General features: G+C 42.3%; 1 protein-coding gene across 1 annotated transcript in view; it reads left to right on the top strand.

Annotated features, from left to right (window-relative positions):
* Positions 1 to 2,278: 2,278 nt before the first annotated feature.
* UBTD2 (ubiquitin domain containing 2) overlaps positions 2,279 to 20,746 on the top strand; it is a 345,217-nt gene continuing 326,749 nt past the window's right edge. Inside the window, exon 1 of the mRNA XM_069244641.1 lies at positions 2,279 to 2,479. Coding sequence (XP_069100742.1) covers positions 2,410 to 2,479 — 70 coding nt within the window. The 5' untranslated portion in view covers positions 2,279 to 2,409. The remainder of the gene's footprint in view (positions 2,480 to 20,746) is intronic.

The following is a 20,746-nucleotide window of genomic DNA, read 5'->3' on the forward strand; positions in this document are numbered from 1 at the left end:
ATTCTTCCTTCCACCTGGACCAATGCATAGGCGGATCACCTTTGTTTTGCAAAAATTTAGATGGTGGTTCAAATTGCATCTTCAATCCTGGTAAGTCTTATTGTCCTAATACAATTCCTTCTTTTAAAATATATCACTGAAGCACGAGTTGCTCCCAATCAATACAAGCAGCACGAAGAAGACAGTGCAGCGCGTGTTACCTGATCGCGCTTACTGAACAGTGCAGCGCGTGTTATTTGAACGCGCTACTCCATCGCTGAAGGAGAATGCTGGCGCGCTGTAAACATATTGCGTGCGCCGCTTGTTTTGAACTTAGTCTTGTTAACGGCTAAGTTCAATGCCATAAATCACACAGTAACTAACATTAAAGTTACCAATTCAGTCCGTAGAATTTCTCCTCAGCTGTATGTTCTTAAAATGCGATCTTTCCAGAACACCAAAGAAAAATAATCGAAAAACTTCCCATACGCATATAGGTCCGCTAAAAAATACACTGTATCTAACAAAATTGTCTCCAGATCCTCGTCGCCACTGTTAAATACCAAGCATGACAGTGGAAAGTTATATATAAATCCTCGAGTTTATTTTGATCAACAACAGCAACATCCGCTTGCTTCGGTCTCCAACAGCCGAGTCCCGAATCCCAGCATGCCTCCCACATTCCAACTTCACCCCACATTCCATAAACACATTCTCCTGTTACCTAGATACAACATAAGGCTATGGGAAGTGTGATGGAGCGAGAGTAGGCAGTTGGTGATTGGGTGCGAACTAAGGTGTGGGACAAAACTAAGAAAGGCGGTTCTAAGTGGTCTATCCCTAAACGTATTGTGAAAGTGAGGAGATATAGTGTGGAACTGGAGGATGGAAGGAGGTGGAATGTGGAAAGTGTGGTAAAGTGCAATGAGTTAGAGTTGAGGAAGTGGAAAAGTGAAATAGAGGATGGTGGTCGGGAAGAGAGCCATGTGGGATTGAGGGGAAGAGAAAAAAGAGTAGTGAAGAGTGCAGAGTATCTTAAAGATTATGTAATTTAAGTGACAATGTGTGATCTGGATTTAGGTATTTACTGAATAGTGTGTAATAGTATCTTAATCTTTACATGGTGTAAATGTATATGTTGTAGTTTATATTTAGGTAAGTTATTAAGTTGTTGTTGGTTATTTTGCAATGTCCATGCTAGAAACTTTTTGTTAGTTTGGGAGGGAGATATGTTGGGTTTATGTTGGAATGTTGTGGATGTAATGTTGCTTGGCAACGTAGTGGGATGGAAGGGAATGTTGAGGGGCTGTTGCCCTGGCAGAGGTCGTTGGTATCTGCCAGGGTTGGTAGTACTTTACTTGTCTGGAATAAAATCTAGAAAAAGAAGATTTGAGTGGCGTCTTTTCACTTATAACAGGGCTTTGCGTTAATCTAAAAAAAAATAGCATTAGCAAACTGCTTTGTAAAGGGTTGTGACTTCTGACATTTATAGCCAAGCTGGGAGTATGTGTCAAAAAGGAAGGGGCTCAAAATACCCTTCAAAAAACCCTCACCACCCCTACTTCTAATAATCACACTATGGATACTATTACACTTAGTAAGGTATGACCTGAATAGCACGGTTGGCATCATGTATTTAACTGCATTGTTAAACAAAATCCGAACAGCAATGATTAAATAAGTATAGACATATTTAAACATTGCCAATTAATTGTATAATCGTGAAAAATTAGAAAAGGGGTGCCCGATCAAAACGTTTGAAGACCTCTGCTCTACGGGGACAGCGTTTATGTACGTATGCATGAAGCTCCCCACACATACAAAGTGTCCTTTAAAGTTATAATGGGAAGTTGGTTGCCTTAGTATGTACTTGACCCAAGTTGACTACCATCCATATATTAAAAACTGGACTCTAAAAATAAACTATTTTAGAAGCAACTAAGAATATCTATCATATCTATTATTTTTACAAGGACTACAAATGTATCAAATTGTAACTGTTCAGTAGATGCTGCACAGATAAGGTTCTCAAAGAGCATAGACTGCGTCTGGGCTGGCGGCCATAGTGGAGTCAGTCAAAATATCCTTGATTTATGAACGTACCACTAGAGGGCCCCCAAATCAATTGATAACTGAATAAAACAATGACGTTGCCCGTATCTAACATGTTTGCAGCCTATGACGTTCCGTCGCCGTGAGGACGCGGTACATGCGCATTATCAAGAATTTAAGAACAAATGTCTCGATGAGCATACACCGCCCCAAAGTCTCCTCTTTGTTTCCATGTTACTTGGGAGAGTTGCGCGCGGCCGAAGAAAGCAGGTCGCGCGCCTGTCAGGAACCGGGAGGAGGAGTTCTGTGCGCAAGCGTGGTTCTCCCCGCCTGTGAGCGGAGTGAGCGGAGGCGGCGGCCGCGGGGTCCCCGGAACCCATGGGAGGCTGCGTGGGTTCCCAGCACGAGTCCGCGGGTAGCCTGACCGAAAACTCTGAAGGCACCGGAGGTGAGAGGAGGGAGCACAGGGGTAGTGCGAAAAGGATGAAAAAAAAGTGAATACAGTTAAGGGACTGTTGTGCATCCTACAAAATGCTTCGGGAATATTGCACCTCACCTCTTGAGTTTGTCTAGACCCTTTTAAACAGTTCCCCCGACCCTGCCTCTCTACCCGTTGATGTCGTCATTGTGTCCCCTGGAGCATGGTTTTGGCCCCTCTGCAGCTTGCTATTCAGACCCTGGAGCATGCCATTGGCCACTCAGCAGCTTGCCATTCACCCCCTAGAGCCGGTCATTTACCCCCCCCCCCCCCCCCACACACACACGCCTGTCAGTGACTCCCCAAAGTCCGTATTAGCTATCCCAGTTCGTCACTGGCCCTCTTAGCTTGCTACTGATACGGCATTAACATTCCCCCTGGTCTCTCACCACTGCTGATTCCTTCTCTGTGTCTGTCACAGAACTCTATATTCTGACTGTCTTTGAGCTTTGCCGTCTGTCAGTGTCTTGCTGACGGCTTCCTTCTGTCTTTCAAGAAAACATTTTCAGCCTTTGACTGAACTCCCTCTTGGACTTCTTTGATTGTTTCTCTAGTAGTGTCTCTGGTCACAGCCTTAAGCCTATAACTCGCGGTCCCTCACAAATAAATGATAAAAACGCACTTTTCACCGGGCTTTCTCGGCTTTTATTTAGAAATCCCATAAATACTTCCTTTTGCGCTCTACATCTCTTTCATTCTGGGTGAGATTCGGGAATAGTCTCAAAAGATCTTCACAGTATCCCTACCTTCTTAGGTTGTGGCCATTCAAGCCAAGTTTAAGCCCAGGGTTACTTGTTTATCGTTTGAAATGATTTGTTTTATTGGTAAAGTAAGTACCAGTTTATATTCCACTCCCACCAGAGTTCTAATTAATTCAAGATACAGTGCTATTTAGAAGAACCTCAAACACGTCCCGTCCTATTTATAATGCCTGAGGTTTGGAGTCTAAAGGGATTTCTTAATAAGTCGCTTACATAGTAAATATGAAACGCAAGTTAATATTCTGTAAAGGGGTTTCTTGTTTGGCAGGGTCTTTTCAAGACGTGAACATAGTCTGTCAGATGCTAAGTACAAGATTTAAAACCCAGATGGGTTATAAAAAACAGAGTGAACGTTTTATTACAAGAACTACATAAAAGTAGGTCTGTTATCTGATGAGTGCTTTATTGTATACATTGTTTAAAAACTATTGTGGGCGGTATAAATGATACAGTTAATAACGTACTGTTCTTGGAGTTGGAGCCTAACAAATAATTGTTGGTGAAAAATGTTTTGATTCGTTTTTGTTGAATGTTTGTTTTTCTTCATTAAGAAATCTGTGTATTTTCTATAGTAATGGGCTTCTTTTAAATCAGTGTGGTAAACATTTCGAAATAGCTGGATAATATTGCCACATAATGTGCCATAATTGTGAAAATGCTGCGTAATTGGTCTCGTTTTGCTACATAAATGTCTTTCTTCCCCCCCCCCCCCCCCCCCCCCCAAAAAAACACCTTATATGTTCTCCATGGCTTCACAACTGAGGTGTCCACACTTATCCTTTGCTTCAGCGAGATTTACTCCCTAATTTTGAGGCATAAGCCTTTCTTTCTTGTGGCTTTGAAACTCAGACCTTTGCTGTTTAATATTTTTTTGTCACGTTGAATATGACATGCCTGGAATTCTATGGAGCAATGCAATCCTTTTCCCTGGTTTCTACATAGTAGCTCATCACCGTGAAAGGAAAATGTGTGATTTGGTGTCTAGATGGTAATCCTATCTGACTAGTATGTACTTTCTGCTCTCATTTCAGTATTCTTTGGGTCATAAGCTAGCATTCTTATTTGCTGATATTATGGTTTTCTCAGGTTGCCGAGAAGTTTATTGGGGTGAAATGACGACGAGTCTAGGAATTGGCCATATCGTATTATGATATACAGTGAAGTGGAAAATGCATCCTCTCGAGTCTGTTTATACACATCTGACCTTCATCTAGTCATTACGAAGCCCTTACATTAAATACATTTTAGCTAATGTAACAGACATCAAATACATTTTAGCTAATATAACAGACATCAAAGTTTTCACTTTTTCCTTCTTTAGTAAACGCAAAACAGGCCAACATTCAGGAGACTTATGCGAAAGTAAGTAAACCGTGATGTAATAAGAGGTAGAATCCTCTTTGGCAGCCTTCATTTGAAATAAACATTTCCTGTGAGTTTGTCGTTTGCAAAACTTAAGTGCCATTTTGGCCTATCCCTGTTTACAAAAGTGTTCATACTTGATTATGCTTGAAGACGTTGGCTCATGCTCAGCCCTTTTTCGGATCCACTGCAGTACCTCAATAGGTTTGTGGCCTTGACTTTAACCCGTCCTTTCAAAACTCTCGATTCTTTTCTGATTTTAGCCACGCAGTCACACATTAATTATTGTGATTTTGTATCCTATTGTTGCATATCCATTTTCAGCTCATGCCTATCTCTTGGATAGATAACCTCACGTTTCTTTCTAGAAAATGATGGTGTAGAGAATTCATGGTCAGCTCACTGACTGAGAGGCAGGCACGTCCTGCGGCAGCAAAGCAGACCACGCCCATCATCTGCCGTGCTTGATAGTTAGTATCCCTTTGCGTTGGTGATAGTCAGGGTTTGATTTTTGCTAAACATGTCATTGTGCATTTCAATAAAAAAAACTCCACTTTGGACTCATCAGTCCATAGGGCATTCTTACTTAAGTCTTGTGGATCATTTAGATGCTGTTTTGTAAAGCGAAGTCATGCAGTGATGTTCTTTTTGGGGATAAAATAATTTTCCTATCTCCACTTCGATAAAAGCTTTATTTTTTCTTCACTCTTTACCTAATGACAGAACAATAAAATCGTACGCATTGTATTAACAGATGCCTGTACATCCCTGCATGTATCTTTAGGTTACTTTGCAATCTATAGATACACCGTAGGGTATCTAGAGATGTCTCTTTTGCCCTCTACTACGTAGATCTGCAACTACTTTTAAGTTTCTTCATTTGTAAATAAGTTCTCACTCTGGGACGGATATTTAATTTTTTTTTTTTTTTTTTAATGGTTTAACACTTTGCAGACTGATAAACAGCAACTATTCCTTGTGTGAGACTGTCACAGATCTCTTTCAATCTAGGTACATTGTGTCATCACAAGCCTGAATGCTTCAAAATGATCGTACAAAGTTTCTAAGGTTAAATGCAATTGGTAGCACTTCTTAATGGTCTTGTAAACTTACATATTTTTATTAGCAACTGTTTCTGTTTACGTTCTTAAGTGATGAGCAAGCAGTAGGAGTCACTAACTTTTACACATCAGGCTTCTCTTCACCTCTACCCACCCCATACATTCAAGAACCCCCTTCCACACTTCCCTTTACCCACCACCAAGCCCTCAAGTCACCCTCACCTCCCGTCACCTCAACCCATCCCTGAATCTTAAATTCCTTTTTTTTTTTTTTGGCAAGAACGTATAAAAACTGTTATTTAGAAAAATACTTATCTGCATGGTAAAGGCTGTTTCCCCCTCCGAGAGTAAATATCCCCCCTGCCTTCATAAACGCTCTTCTAAATATTCTTGGGGTTATGTCAGTTAGTTTATGGCCTTCAGAATGTTTGGCAGACATCTGCCCATCTATGATAGTTTGTCCTTCATTCCCCACCCCCACCCTATACTTTGGGTCTTACCTGTTGCTTGCTAGACCTTTTGTTTACTTACAGGGGGATTGGAGCCTGCCCATTGCTTACTATTGGTTTACTTTTTCGTCACTAGCACTTCTTTGGTTCTCTTTGATCAGTGAATGCTGACTTCACTACCTCTTTGTATGCTTGTCTCTACCTCCGAGCATGGCCAAGCATTGCTTACATTGCAGAGTGTCCTTCCACTGATCCCAGCTTAGAGAGGTTGTTTTAGTTCATTTTACTTGCACCTCCTCTCACATTGTTGCATGCCCTCTCCCTCCTCCTGTGTTGTGTGATCCACCCCGACCCCCTGTCCCTTTATTGCTTGCCCCCACTCCTACCACCAGAAAAAAGAGCACCCAAAAGTTGTCAGTGAGTTTCAATATGCTACAAAGATGCAGATGGCTCTGCGCTCACTGCCCTGCATGGCCTTTTTGGTGCTGTATTTGTGTGGGGTGAACTTCAGCTCAGACATAACATAATTAAACTTTAATTGGGTGTGTGAAAACTGAAAATAATCTCATACTAAAAAAGTAGATCCCTGATCCTTGAGTCAGTGGTGTCCGTGGCATAGTGCTTTAAAAAAAAAAACAAAAAAAAAAACTTTCAACCAAGCTGCACAGCAGCTACACTGATGTTCAACATGGCTAAAGTAAATTGACAAAGCCAGTGGTTTTTCCATAAGAGAAACCTATTGGTTTTGCCAATGCTTGTTTAAAATGTATCTATGGCTCTCTGTTGCCACCCTTCCACAAATAACTGTTGTTCTTATAGGTCAATTTCTTGCTACTTGCAGGGTTTCAATCTTGTGAGCAGCAGATCATTGCACATTTCAGTGGTACCCATTCAACTGAGTCACATCAATAACTTAGTTTATGATCCTCACCGCCTATCTATTACTAAAATTCTCTCTCAGCAGTTTACAGATCTCCTCTGCAGGGAATACCTTGCCCACCATCCCCACGACCTTTGAAAGTGCTTATCCCTCTCGTTATTTTGTTGGGCTTGCTTCCCAGTCCCCTTTGGCCCACTTCACCTACAGTTTATCTGTCATTGACCCCTTCCCATTCTGCTCGTCATTGACACCTCTGAGCCTGAGGCTCATTTTCCTTAGCCTCTCTCTGTCCACAACCCTTACTCTTGTTCTTAATTCCCACCTCACCCCTTAACCTTCACTCATTCACACTTTCTAGGCCTTTTGTTTCCTTGTTCACTTGACCTCTCTTTGAAGCTTCCCCATCTTGGGAATGCTTGCAAACAAGGCTTCTCCCACTTGCAGTCTTTAACCAAACCCTAGTGCACCCCTGTTCTCCTCTTCCCCCCCCCCCCCCCCAGCTGTTGGTAAGCTAATGATCCACTTGCCTCCCTTGATCTGTTACTGCCCCTTTCCATAGCGTGTAGCATTTACAGACCCACCCTTTTTATAATGATGTCAGACCCTTCTGGCTTCTCCTGAGCCGTTCCTAGGCCCCTCTTGCTCACATGTTATGCTGACAAATGACCCACCCCCCCACCCCCCCACCCCCCCACACACACACACACACACACACACACGAACACAAAGCACAAAAACTTCTCACCCTGATTTCTGGCAGCAGGAATCACCTTTTTTTTTTTTTTCTCTAACTGGCTCAAAATCTTCAACGATGCGTTCAGTCACCCTCGCTGAGCAAAGCTAGACACCATCTCCTATTCATATCTAAACTCACTGAACACCACTCAAGTTCAGATTGGTAAAAATGCTTTGAGGTTCATACTGTAACTCCCTCCTCGCAAAGGCGGGCAAACCCTCACCTCCAAACCCTTATTTTTGTCAGATCTATGCTCAAAGCCCACCTTCTAAAGCTCGGGTGAAGTGCCTCGTAGTCACCTATCTCGACCCTCCTTTCTGAACGACCCCTGAATTCTGTTCCCCTATAGCCCAGTTTTTCAGTCTAAACATGTTTCTAAATATTATCAGATTTCCTTTCATTCTTCAGCCGTGAATCATCACCATTTCTTTGACTGTACGCATCCGCCCACATTCTTAGCCGATTTTTATATTAGTATGCACCATTTCTTTCCTTAAATTCTATAATTTGAATAGCTATATAGTCTCTCAGCTTTATTTAATACAAGGGTTGTTTAGCAATATGCTACGTTACTTTAATGTTGAAATGCTTTGGAATTCTGTGGTAGCCTGTTACTGGTTGGTGGTGGTGGCGGCTGACCTGTTTGCTGTATCTAGTACTGTCGAGTACATCTTGCAACACCAGGCGTTTAAATTACCCGTCTTTCATTCCAATATTACAATGACCGAGTCACCTACTTGCATTAAACGTACAGTCCGAGAAGAATAGCCTGAGAGCCGGGAGCTTCCTTTTGTGTAGTGTGAAACCTACAGCAATTGTGCATGGCTCCTCAACAGCTTCAGAAAACGCACTAAATTACCGGTGCACTTTACATTTATTGTTTTTCTTGGTATAAGGCTCCCAACATAATGATAGTAGTACAGCTAACGCATTTATTGATCTTTTTATTACAAGACTTGCATTGGTCAAATGTAGCAAGGTAAGATGTGCTTCCCTTTACATAGTCTGTAGAAATAATGATACCCTCCCTTTATAACCACTACAAAATGAAGGGACAAAGAGAAGGAATTCGGGCAATTCATTGAAGTCTTTAGAGGAGGAGTTAGCTAGCATCCAGTGTGGGTGGCATTTTAACTGAATAGCCTTTTGAGCATGATTTGAGGCCAAAAACATTGGGTCAGTTTAACTTCGATGAAAAGTTGGGAATTGAGATAGTAGAGAATTCTAAAACTTAAGGGAACTTTTCTGTTTAAGTAAATTTTATGTGGAAAACATGCTTGCTTCTGAAACTCTGTGAGCGATGTTGAGAACACTTCATGGTGTGGTTTCATAAGGCATCTTCCTTTCTTAGATCGTGTATGTTTCTTTTTCTAGGTAAAAGAAGCATTGGCAAAGCCATTGGGTCTTACTTTAATTGTCCAACGCATCTAAACAGAGGAATTTGCGAACGCTGTTTACCTGCATTGCATGGAAAAAATTCTGGTTTTGACTTTAAGGCATGTCCTTTTAACTAAGCCAAAAGTGAGGGAAAAAGGTAATAAAAAAGAAATGCGTTAAGGAGATAAACCCAATATTGCAGTGTGGTAACTTTTTAATTTTTTTTTTTAAAGCCAGCTTTATTGAGTTTTCTGTTTTCAAATATGCTATCATTAAGACACCTATAAATACATTTGTAAAAAAAGAAGTAATAAAGCATAACACTTGGTTAACTTGTAGCAAGCCTGAGCATGCAGTATGAGTTATGTGAGTATGTCTCAGCAGAGTCCATGAGCAGGTGTACTTAGTATCAAGGTGTCCAACCTGAAACAGTAATGTTAACTCGAAGGGGGCCTAATACTTGTGATGGGGCAGTCGCGGCTCGCGGGTGGCACGCAGGGGATCGTGGAGGTGGCAGGGGAGGGGAAATATAAATATAAAATAAACTTACCTGAACACTGTGCTCTACCCCCGTTCCTCTGTCTCCTCAGCATGCTGCAGGCACGGGCTGTTTAGGCGCTCTCCAGCCTAGTAGCTGTGTTGCCGGGCTAGAGAGAGCCTACTGCGCATGTGTGTTTGGCTGTCCCGAGACGGCTGGCCAAACACATATGCGTTCCGAGGAGTGGTGTGCACCTCTTCCCTGCCCCTTTACAAGGAAATGATGATCAACACTGGGGGTGGGGGGGTGACACTCCTCCGGAGGAGCTTCCTGTGGATGGGGTATCACTAATTTAGGATTTGCAGGGGCATGGTGGAGTGTGTTATCTGGGCCAGGCTATGTTGGCCTGGTATCATCCCTAGCATTGCCTTGGAATCTGAGGTGGAGCTCATCCCATGCGGCTTCAGTGGTGTGCCGTCAGCGATCCTATATCTCCTCTCTAGGCAGATACAGACTCCACTTCAGCCCAGTGAACAACCATGCTTTGCATTTGTGTGGTGTGCAGCACTGACGGGGCTTTCTACTTCATTGTGAGTGTGCGACTAGTTAACAGGAGGACCAGGTAAATCTAACGGTGTATTGCTCCTCTGACGTTTATAAAGCCTCAACAGGCAGCCCTCCACGTAGTTTAAATCTTCATGGTTCTTGATCTGGGTAAGAATCATGCAGTCGTCAGCCCAAAAGTCTTGTGCTGTCAGTCCCAGAAAATATGGAGAACGTCTGCCTGAAGGGTGTGGCAGCAAGGATATTCTGATGATGCCCTGGGGTGAATGTTGTGGAGACTAGCCGAATTTAGTTTATCTCTGTTAAATGTTGTGTTGTATGTACTGGAATCGTGCATTGGGGAAACTTTGTGTCGATATCTAGGCACTTTATTTTACTCCTTGGTAGTCAGAGGGTGCCGTCTATCTAGCTCGCACATCTCCAGAATAGCTACTAATGGGGCCACAGTCTTGTTCGGTATGGCTTTAATAATCCAGGAGATGAGTTCCCTGCCTGTTTCCATTGCAAACAAGACTTGAAGGAACGGGTGGGTGGGAGGTTCATAGGCGGGGACTCCCCAGAAGGGTTCAAATTCCACAACCAACCTCCTGTGAATCAAAAACTGTCCTGCAGGGAGGCAGTCTGTTCAACATCGTCAAAGTATCAAGTCTCCGTCTTGAAACAGGTCATCAGTTGACCTTACCCTTGAGTTCTCCCATTTCTCTGCCACATCCCGACCTGCAGCTTTGCAGAAAGCGTGCATCGATTTCTGGGTGGGGGTGAATCATCAGCACATATAGCGACACACCAGGGGAGGCACTCTGATCTCTATGGTAGCAGCTTTGAGCAACACGTAGTATGTTATTGAGAGTCTTAGATAAGACTGGTTTTGTAAGTAGCAGCTCACAAATGGTGGTGAGGACGCTTTGTTTGTTGCACGCTTCCTCCAAATTGGGACTAGCTAGCCAACGAGCTGGCCACTGAAGCTGGACCACCAGATTGTAATGTCTGAAAAATGGGGGCTCCCAGGCCTCCCAAGTCAGTATGGTGTTGTAGTTTGGTTGGTGCTGTTCTTTACCCTAGGTCCTGTTCCCCAACATGGTGTTCAGTGTATGGCGTATGCTGTGGGGTATGTGGTTTGATAGATTGGCTAAATAATAGAGAAGTTGTGGCATCATTGGCACCTTGGAGAGAGCCATTCAGCCCTGTACCCTTAGAGGGAGAGAACACCAAAAAGTAATTTGGAGGGAGGAGATGTCCTTCACCAAATTGCCATCCAGAAGGTTTTGGGCGGCATGGTAGACGTTCAAGCCGAAATATTTAAACATGGAGGGTGCCCACATAATATAGTGAGCATTAACTAATATGGTGTATGTAGGGCAGGTGGGATGTAATGGAAACAGACGTTTTGGTTCAGTTGACCCTCAGTCCCGAGGTTGCCTTGAAAGCCCCCAGTTTGCAAAACTCCATAAATATATTGCTTCTTTATTACAGTGTGATGATTGTGTTCTTTTAAGACATAAAATAGTCCCTCCTGAATTCCGGCAGAAACACTTCCTGGTAGTTAGAATGATATACCAATAGCATGCGGACAGAGTGCTTCTCCTGGTTGGAGCGACAGTCTTCGAATTATTTTAAAGAATTGGTAACAATACTTCAAGCAGACAACTGCCCCACCGAGCTAGACCCAAAAAAAGAGCGCAGGGAAGATGCCTTTATCTCATATCAGCAAGGCATAGCGTTGACACATTCTCTGCCTTAGATTCCCGTAGATATGTTGCTGAGCATGTACAGCGATCTACTGCACATGGTTTGCCTTGCATTTAAAAAAAAAAAAAAAAAAAAAAAAAAAAAAAAAAAACGCCCACCAGAATTTGGATTTGAAGAAAAGAGGTGAATGTAGAGAGACTCACATGTTAATTGCACTGTCATATCTTGCATCAGTAAACGTCCAGTGCGCAGGGGTGACTATTCTCTTCAGGGATTTATTATCTTATTCAGTTTTTGACACCCTTCCCTTTTTTTTTTTTTTTTTTTTTTAGGGCGATAAACTGCTTTTAACTCTGGTGTACGTTTAGGAAGGGAACACATAGGCAGATAAGTTTTAATGATCGGCCATAATCGTGATTGGTTTGTCACAGCCATTATTTGAGACAGATCAGTCAAATAATTTTATTACCATCTCATAACCAGAGGTTTGAGCGCGACCAGCAAAGGCAATTGTGTTAAAGAAATGAGGACACAATAACAATTAAACTTTGGTTATGCCTGTTCCACATCTACAAATTAATCCGATTACCAGAAACTAACATCAATTAACATCACAATCTGAGTAGTTTTGATATATTTACATCGGTCTTCAAAGGACCAGTTCATCTGCCAAGTGCATTTGAAGGTCGCCCATCAGCTGCGGGCCTGACAATGTGGTGCGTCATGCAGTTCTGTATGGTCGGCTTTGGCACACATGAATTACTTTTAGAACTCTATTCTCGGAGAATAAAACTTGATCCGTTTGTTTGCAGAGTTGCCAAAAGCGTCTCCATTTCTCTTTCTACGACCCTGCTTAAAGATACATTGTCTCACTGCACTCTGCCTGACGGTTTCGAAAGAAAGGCAGCCCTGTCACCCCTTCTTTTTTTAATCTTCACTATACGTGCAAATGAATCAGCTGGATTTTAGGAGGATCAAGCGTTTGTGGGCACAGCGTTATTTTAAATTGCTAATACCTATATTTAGTTGCAGTGCACACAAAGAACTGGTCCACCGGGACTTTATCATTGGGTATGAATCGTAGGTTCTTGCTCCCACCGGCAATGGCACATTTGGAAATTCCTCTGGAGGATTTTTTTTGTGGCAAATGCACTGCATAAATGCAATCCAAATACTGCTTAGAGTTGCATCTCTGCTTTTCCCCTTTTACACATTTCACTTTTATCTCCAGTGTCTTCTTGTAAGCTCTCTTTATTTATTTTAATTTTAAGAGATTTTCTTTTTCTCTCTCCACTGTGACAGTCTGTAACTGGTAGAGTCGTACCACGGCTATATTTCAAAACGATGGGTGATGTGTCCTGCTGTTTAAGGAAGCCTTTGGAAGCTTCATCGTCTTGAGTTTTGGCTAGTTGAGTTTTCACGCAACATTCATGATGGATAATTGGTTTCCTCTGGAGCATTAAAGTTTTATTCACTCTGGGGCTTTAGCTGTTTTGTAATCCCAGATTATGTGCCAATCCTTCAACAAGCCCTTACTTTTTTTATTCATAAGGGCATATTGTGGTTATTTTGTGTTCAAACAAGTCATATGGAGGTTGTACACAAATCTCTGCAATATCTGCTGAACCCACCAAAATCTTAAAATGCATTCTACAAGTTATGCTTGTAAGGGTGAGACATACAAAAAAGAACATTGCAGGCCCGTAAAATTCGATCGGTTTCCCTAAGCCTTGCTGTTCGACCAGCGTTCGAGGAATAATCAAACTTCATTTATGTGAGTGCTACAAAACTAACTCGTGCATCATCACGTGTTCTTAGTGCAGGTTTCAAGGATGATTGTTTATATACGAGTGGCGATTCGCATTGTTTGTCGAAACGGCAGAGCTAGTCCAAGTATTTCAGGCCTTGAGTGCCACTCTCAGTCAAGCGTCCTCCATCGCTGTGAAAGTGTATTTTGAATTTCAGATGTCCTGTACAGGTTTTCCTATCCTCACCTCCAGTATTCAAATATGTTGTTCGGAGGCAAGTGTATTTTCACCACGTGATTGCCAAGTCTTTTGTCCCCCAGATGGCTAAGCCCTTTTTTGACATCCAGGGCACTTCATACTGAAGTTTTCATAATTGTTTTCCACATATGGTATCCAGGTCAAATTACTGTCCATTTCCCCCCCCCCCCCACACACATTTTGGGGATTCTATAGGTACGCTGGGATTGTAGATTCTCCTAGAGGAAACAGAGAAAATAGTCGAAATATAGCAACATTTTGTGGATATTGGGGGAGGGGGTTGAATGGGGGAAAGTGCTATGTAAGAAATCTTTTTTTTATTTTTTTCCTTCTAAAAGAAATGTCATAAACGAAAGGTGTGCGGTGCTAGGCTGACACTCTTCCCAGCTTTCAGAAACCAGCAGAGCTGTAGCAATCTTTTAACCAGTGTTTGCATTTTTTGCAGAAGGAGTCTGTTTTTCCTAGTGTCTGTGGCTTCAACCTACTTGCAGTTCATCATTGAAATAGGTGTGAAATCAATGGGTGAGCTACCAAAATCTATACATTTCTGAAAACTAGACAACGTTCTGACTTCACTAACGGGGCATTTGTGTAGATCCCTCAAGATGTTCCCAAAGAAACTAATCATTGAATAAAAAATAATTAAAATCACTAGGAAGAAAATAGCGATAGGTGACATTTTCATCTGTAATCTTTTATGTTACAATGACCACTTTACAAAGGCAGTACATCATTACGCTTGATAGACTGTTCGGCCACAGGGATATATAGGATTTACAGATTCTCAAAAAACATGCTATATGCAGAGCCAACAACTGAGCTGAAGTTTGTGATTTTTGTTAAGTACTGATCATACATCCATTCACATGTTAAAATATAATGAATTAAAAATGGGTATGAAGCAAATTTATGTTTCTGAACTACGCACAAGATACTGAGTTTAGGAACGGTGGTTATTTGTACACCTCTGAATTTGAGGTTACCCGCTCTGTCCTGTTATTCAGAGGGCATTTTGGAAAATGTCTACTCTTGTTCATTGGATTACATTTGCAAGCCAAAAATGCAGGAAAAATCAAATAGGTAATTACAAATGTTCCATTATTCTGTGTTCCCACTTCACCCAATAAAAACAATACACCACTTGTGTGGTTGGGCCTAGCAGCCGAGACACAGCACCCTAAAATGAGTCTTGGATATATCACATTTCACAGAGTGAAATTAACACTTTTTTACAATGTGGATAGCTGGGTATAGCTCAGCCGCCACCAGGCAAGGCAAGGTGGTCTGACTTGTGTGGATCATGCAGGATTTTTTTTGAAATTTTTTTTTTAACTCCTAACCCGTTAAAAACCTCAAATTTTGTCCAAGAAATACACATTTTCATAACATTTCTTAGAGGTAATGTTTGAGGATCTGTGGGGATCCACAAATTTTCTTCTACACTGCATTGTCACACTTGTCCCACTTAAAAATGGTGCCTAGCACATGTGTTAGAAACAAATGAAATCAGGGATTTGGCCAAGATGGTTTCTGATTTGCATGGTCCCAGGTTTGAGCTGTTTCTGTTATGGGCGATAGGCCCACTCACGCAAGTGGGGGGTAGTAGTTATTTTTTTTTTTTTTTTTTTTTATTAAGTGGGATAAGAATGGAAATGCTAGGTTGTAGGAAATTTGTGGATCCATGCAGATTACTGAACTTTCCTTCATAGAAATGTGAGGAAAATGCATGTTTTCGTTAAAGTTTGAAAGAAAAAAAGTTGCAAGATGTGTGCAAGTAACCTCACCCTGGGTGCCACTGGGTGTCTAGGTTTCAGAAATGTCTAGGTTGGTATGGCTTCCATAGAGACAATGTGTACACTGGCAGTGAAGGTGAGAAAACTAATAATGCACGCCCATCCACTACTCTAGCGCAGGCACCTACAGGGTGGCTTTTACACTAGGGTGAGTGGAAAGTTCAAATGCTATTAACAAATGACCTCTTGTAAATCACAATGCAGAAGCCACTGTTAATAGGATAACTGGAACATCAACATACTGAACACTGACTGCTCATGAGGTGTGAACCATGTCAAGGCACACCATCTGCTTTACAGTCCCGTCACATACCATTCATGTGCCATAAACATAAAGCTGTTCACACCTCCAGTTGCAGGCCCAAGTCAGTATCGCGCTTAAGTCAACAAACTGTGCCATTTACGGGCCTTTCACTTTCATAAGCCCACAGGACTGACAAACGAATCAACCCAATACTTACCCAGCCATCAGCCAACTTACATACTAACACACAGCCAGTAAATCACCTCATAAACACCGTCAACCAATGATCATGCCACACGCACACAGCCAGCCAAATGCCACTCCTCGCATTCCATAAACCAGCTGCTACTAGACCCATATGGGCAGCCAGCTGCCAGCATGCAAACACTGCTAGCTAGCCACCAATTCCCTTTCCCTCCACCCCCCCCCCCCCCAGTATGCGTGCAATGCCAGCCAGCTACCAGTATACCTAGACAGCAGACAAGCCACAGCCTGCCCCCAATAAAGTCAACACCAACCAACCACCAGTACGTACGTACACACCACCAGCTAGCTGTCACTACACATGCAACGAGCCTACTGCAGATCAACCGGCACTGAACCAGCAAACAATATTCACCACTAGAAGAAAGCTATGCACTACAAATAAAAAAACACATCATTTAGGTTCAGAAATGGAAATGACAAGAAATAAAACAACCAGTTAATCATTTAAAAACAGCTTATAATTTTACAGTGCAAATTCAAACAAGAAATTACCAATGTGAAAAAGACTCATGAATATCACAAGTACGCAGGGCACTATGAAAAGTGCATTACTTGTCGTTCCTCATCTCACAGCCACATATTAGAAGACAAACTTAAAACTTCAGCCACTTACTAATTTCAGTGGAGTAACAAACTCCATGGTAGGAATTATTAGGGCTGTAATTGTCTCACCTTCAGGATTAATAATGGTTCTACCAACATGTTGGTAGAAACGAGGTACATCTTAAATAACAAAAGCATGGTGAAACAATAAACCTGATTTTGTTTTTGTAGCCAGCATCATTTCCGTTCTGTGTACTCTGTGTAGCCAAACTCTCCGACTCCAAGCATTGTGCTGTCAAACTCCTTGCCTGTTAGATATGCACTAGTTCCACTTTTACTGTACTAGATGAGTGTAGTAAACAGTCTCTAAGTATTACTAGGTTTGTGATGTGTGCTTTGAATACACTATTTGTACCATACTAGTATTGTGTAGAAGTTGGCAATTGTATTTTGTTTTGTGGCACTTCTACAATGCTTGCCCAGATCACTCAATAAAAAAATTATTGAGCTCGTACAATAAATATATACGTTCGCTGAATGGACTACAAGAAGCAGAAAAGAGTGTGATAATACAATGAGACGACTATTACCACGGTGAAAAGAAGACAGATAATAACACTATTTTTAAACAGAAAATATAAAGCATTCTTAATTTACAAAAAAGCCTAAAGATAAACAAACTCTGTGATATGAAAACCTGACTTTTCCAGATAGAGGGGAGACACATGAGGGCACCTCCTAGAACTCGGGCATGTCAAGCCGCAAAGCACCCAGGTGGCACCCGCTTTTCTAAACAACATACAGTAAAAGAAACAGCTAACCACAGGGAGGGGTGTCGAAACCATTCCCACAGAAGGTCTCGAAGCCAAGGGTCCATTCAATAGCAGTACTGCCCCTCCACCCCATGTCAAAATTGTGAGCTGGTAGGACAGAGATGGCCTCACCTGGGGTGGGTTAAGAGGCAATAAGCTGCCTAAAGATGATTGGGATAGAGAATGCCAGAGCAACCATGCCCGCGCCTCTGCCAGATATCAATCCCAGCGTTTTGGCCAATGGCGGCAAGCTCCAACTAAAGAAAACCAGCATTTGCAATGCAATGGGTCTCGCATTTGCTCAAGTTCGAGCTATTAGCATTGTAAACACCTATCCAGACTTTTTTTGCCACATAAATTGAAAATGAAATATAAAAGTTTTGCATGAGTGAGCCAATTCACAGTGCTAAGGCCGCCATTGGAACCAACTTGAAGAGACCTACAAAAGGAAAAAGAAGTTCGCTCGCATTCAAACTTATCAGCAGAAGTGCAATTAGCCAGTAACTGGCGGTGCCCGAGGCGGTAACACAACCTCCCCAAGGAGGGACAAACTTAAACCATTTACCAGTGTCATCAAAGGATTTTTGAAGGGCAAGCCCACGAACGAGTGGTACTGGTGGGCATGGTTAAAAGCCCAGACACATACCAACACGTCGGAAAAGCAGCGCTTGTGCCCTGCCATGCACAACCTAAAAACAAGTCCGGCACAACAAGGGAAGCAAAAGGATGATGGGACTGTAATAGACTACTCGCACTGTTTCCAGGTGCTCATTGTACGCCCTCGTGTCACCCTCACCGTGAATTGTATAGGAGCGAATTTGTCAATGATTGATGAGTCGCTACCTCAGCTCACCTTTAATCCACAGATCTAGTCTTTATGGTACTGTATCAGAGTAGCAGGACAATACAGGTAATAGTGTTTCCCCAAATAATTTGCATTCAACATGTTGGGGATGATGGAATATATCACTCACAATTATGTTTGTCCCAAAAAGTTAAAAAAAAAAAAACTATATAAAACATCGAAGTAACCACTAACAGTCCGCAGCGTTCCCACCTACCCACCCACCAAGCCAGTCACCCCCCCCCCCCGCCCGCTTCCAGATGCCTGCAGGACTATCCTGAGTAAGATATGGTCTCTACATTTTCCATTTCTTCAACCTGTATGAAGATTCTTCTTTGTGGTTTGCGTCATATAGGGGAGTTGCACTACTAGTCCATTTCTTTTATTTCCACACCCATTTGGTCTTGCTAACCACCACGCTTGTCGCTGAAGGAGCCTAGCAGTGTTTGTCGCATTATCCCTCAAGCGCGCAAAAAATCTGTAACTTCTTCGTCTCATTGGGTTTTGCGCATATATGCCTCTTCTGCCCATGCCATCAAGTCTCCGCGCCAGTTCTCTTGTCTAAGAGGTCTAGGGCTGGCCCAGCCTATCACTAGGCACTTTTTAGCCACCACTAACCTTAGCATTGTGAAGCAGTGGCTCAGTTTTTTTGAGGCAGTTTCAGGGAGTAGGCCTAGGATACATTGCTTAACTGTGTACAGCGCTTCCCATCCTGTCACCTCTTGAAGACCGTGTAACATCTCCGTCCAATATCCGTCCAGCATGGTCCGATATTTGGGCATCTCCACACTATATGTAGAAAGTCATCCTCAGCGGTATTGCATCTATGACAGTCATCAATGCGCCGAGTTGACAGCCATCATGGGCACTTTCCAGCAGGGCTCCTTCCCAATTGCTTTCTATATCAAGCCAGTGGATTGCATGCTTTTGTTGTGCCACCAAATAGTAAAGTTCCAGGTTGGTTACTTTCATTCCACCCTTGTCCCATTCGCTCCGGAGAACCCCAGGGCCCACCACCTGCGTTTGTCAGCCCACAGCAGCTCTATCAATAGTCTATCAAGCTTCTTGAAAAATGTTCTTGGTATCTCATACATGGTCGCCAGAAGAACATAAAAGCAACGGGTTAGCACTACCATTGTTTAAGTCATATTTTCCCCATAAAGGATAATTTGAAAGTGTTCCAGAATTTTATGGACGCAGGCAGACCCTGAATTACCCGCCCCAGGTGTGTTGTGTGTCTGCTGTTCTCCATGTCTAATGTACATACCTGGGTATCTAAACTTGACTATAGTCCATGGTATCCCTGCTCTCTGTGACTGTAATTTTGTTAATCCCTGTAGCAGTCCTAGTGGATAAAGCGCTGATTTTGCTTTTTTGAACAATTTGGAGAGGTGTGACAGTAATCTAGATGCTAATGCATGACTAACGATTTTCAGATATTTCATGATTTATATATTAAATAAATGTGATGATAAATTTCAGTTTAATTTTTCAGAGGCACATGTAATTTGATTCAAGCTTGAATTTAGAGTAAATTTCAGAGGCATGTGCTTGTTCTTTATATTCAACAATATTTAAGAATGTTAGCAGTAGCAAATATCAACTGTAATTACATTTTGCTATTCCATCTTGGTGAGAGGCAGCACCAAACTTAAGTATGGATGCCAGATACGATGCTGTGGACGACTGCTTGTAGCATCATAGTCCCATCCACCCGGTTGAAGAATGTCCTCCACGATGCTGCCTAGCTGATCAAAGCCTAAAGAAGTCACTCCACACTCTGGGCGACCTCCACTGGCTGCCTCATCTCACTGTTATCACCTTTACGGCAGTGAATTTAGACACTGCACTGTATCTCGCAAGCAAGAAAAACTTGGCCAGTGAGTTACACAACACCTACAGCAACATTACCAGACGTAAAAAAAAAAATAATATATATATATCTCTCTCCACACTTTCCTCCAGTTATACTATGAAGAAACAGCACTCCAGAACGTGTATTCTTGGAATTTAATAAATGATCCCAACAGGAAAGCGTTTCTGCACAACTGCCTTCAGTTGAGGTGAGGTTGCGTGAGGCCGATGAAGGTAGTTGTGTGTGTGTGTGTGTGTGTGTGTGTGTGTATTTATAATTACACACACATGCTATAAAGGGATTAATTACCCTGTGTGTGGCCTTTTGACAACGATATGCAGGTATGTTCGTACGCCTTCTGACACTAATGACTCTTGGTTGCTTTTATAGCGCTAGGTTACAGCATTGCTACAGTATTGGGTGTAAGCTTTGCTTTCTTGAGCTTAAACACCGACACTAGAAGAACCTTGATTAATTGTACAGTGCCCAGTGCTTGAAATGGGGGGGGGGGGAAAG

Source organism: Pleurodeles waltl, chromosome 7, assembly GCF_031143425.1.
Source record: "Pleurodeles waltl isolate 20211129_DDA chromosome 7, aPleWal1.hap1.20221129, whole genome shotgun sequence".
In the NCBI taxonomy this organism is placed as follows: domain Eukaryota; kingdom Metazoa; phylum Chordata; class Amphibia; order Caudata; family Salamandridae; genus Pleurodeles; species Pleurodeles waltl.